The sequence below is a fragment of the Penaeus monodon genome, chromosome 33, assembly GCF_015228065.2.
Source record: "Penaeus monodon isolate SGIC_2016 chromosome 33, NSTDA_Pmon_1, whole genome shotgun sequence".
NCBI lineage: Eukaryota > Metazoa > Arthropoda > Malacostraca > Decapoda > Penaeidae > Penaeus > Penaeus monodon.
Genome location: NC_051418.1, coordinates 21,405,048 through 21,405,318, shown reverse-complemented (window position 1 = coordinate 21,405,318; position 271 = coordinate 21,405,048). Strand labels below are relative to the sequence as shown.

Below are 271 nucleotides of genomic sequence, written 5' to 3'. Positions count from 1 at the left end.
AAAATACTGAAAGTTTTTCATTTGTAATGTGAGAAGAAAAAACTACTCAACATATATTATACAGCTGAATCGCCTGAAGAAGCTGGGTATTGTAGAAACCAACCCAGACAAACTGACAGAGGAGGAAATAACAAAGTTTGTACGACTGAATATTGATCCAGCTACCATCACATGGCAGAGAGGTTTGTCTTTGGCAAACATAGAAATAGCTGTAAATTTTCTGTTGAGAGATAATTAGTAATGTAGTTTGTATATAAGCATATGTAGACTG

General features: G+C 34.3%; 1 protein-coding gene across 1 annotated transcript in view; it reads left to right on the top strand.

The window, feature by feature from the left end:
* LOC119594134 (C-1-tetrahydrofolate synthase, cytoplasmic-like) overlaps nucleotides 1-271 on the top strand; it is a 15,069-nt gene that overhangs the window by 8,241 nt on the left and 6,557 nt on the right. The window contains 1 exon segment of the mRNA XM_037943200.1: nucleotides 65-182. Coding sequence (XP_037799128.1) covers nucleotides 65-182 — 118 coding nt within the window.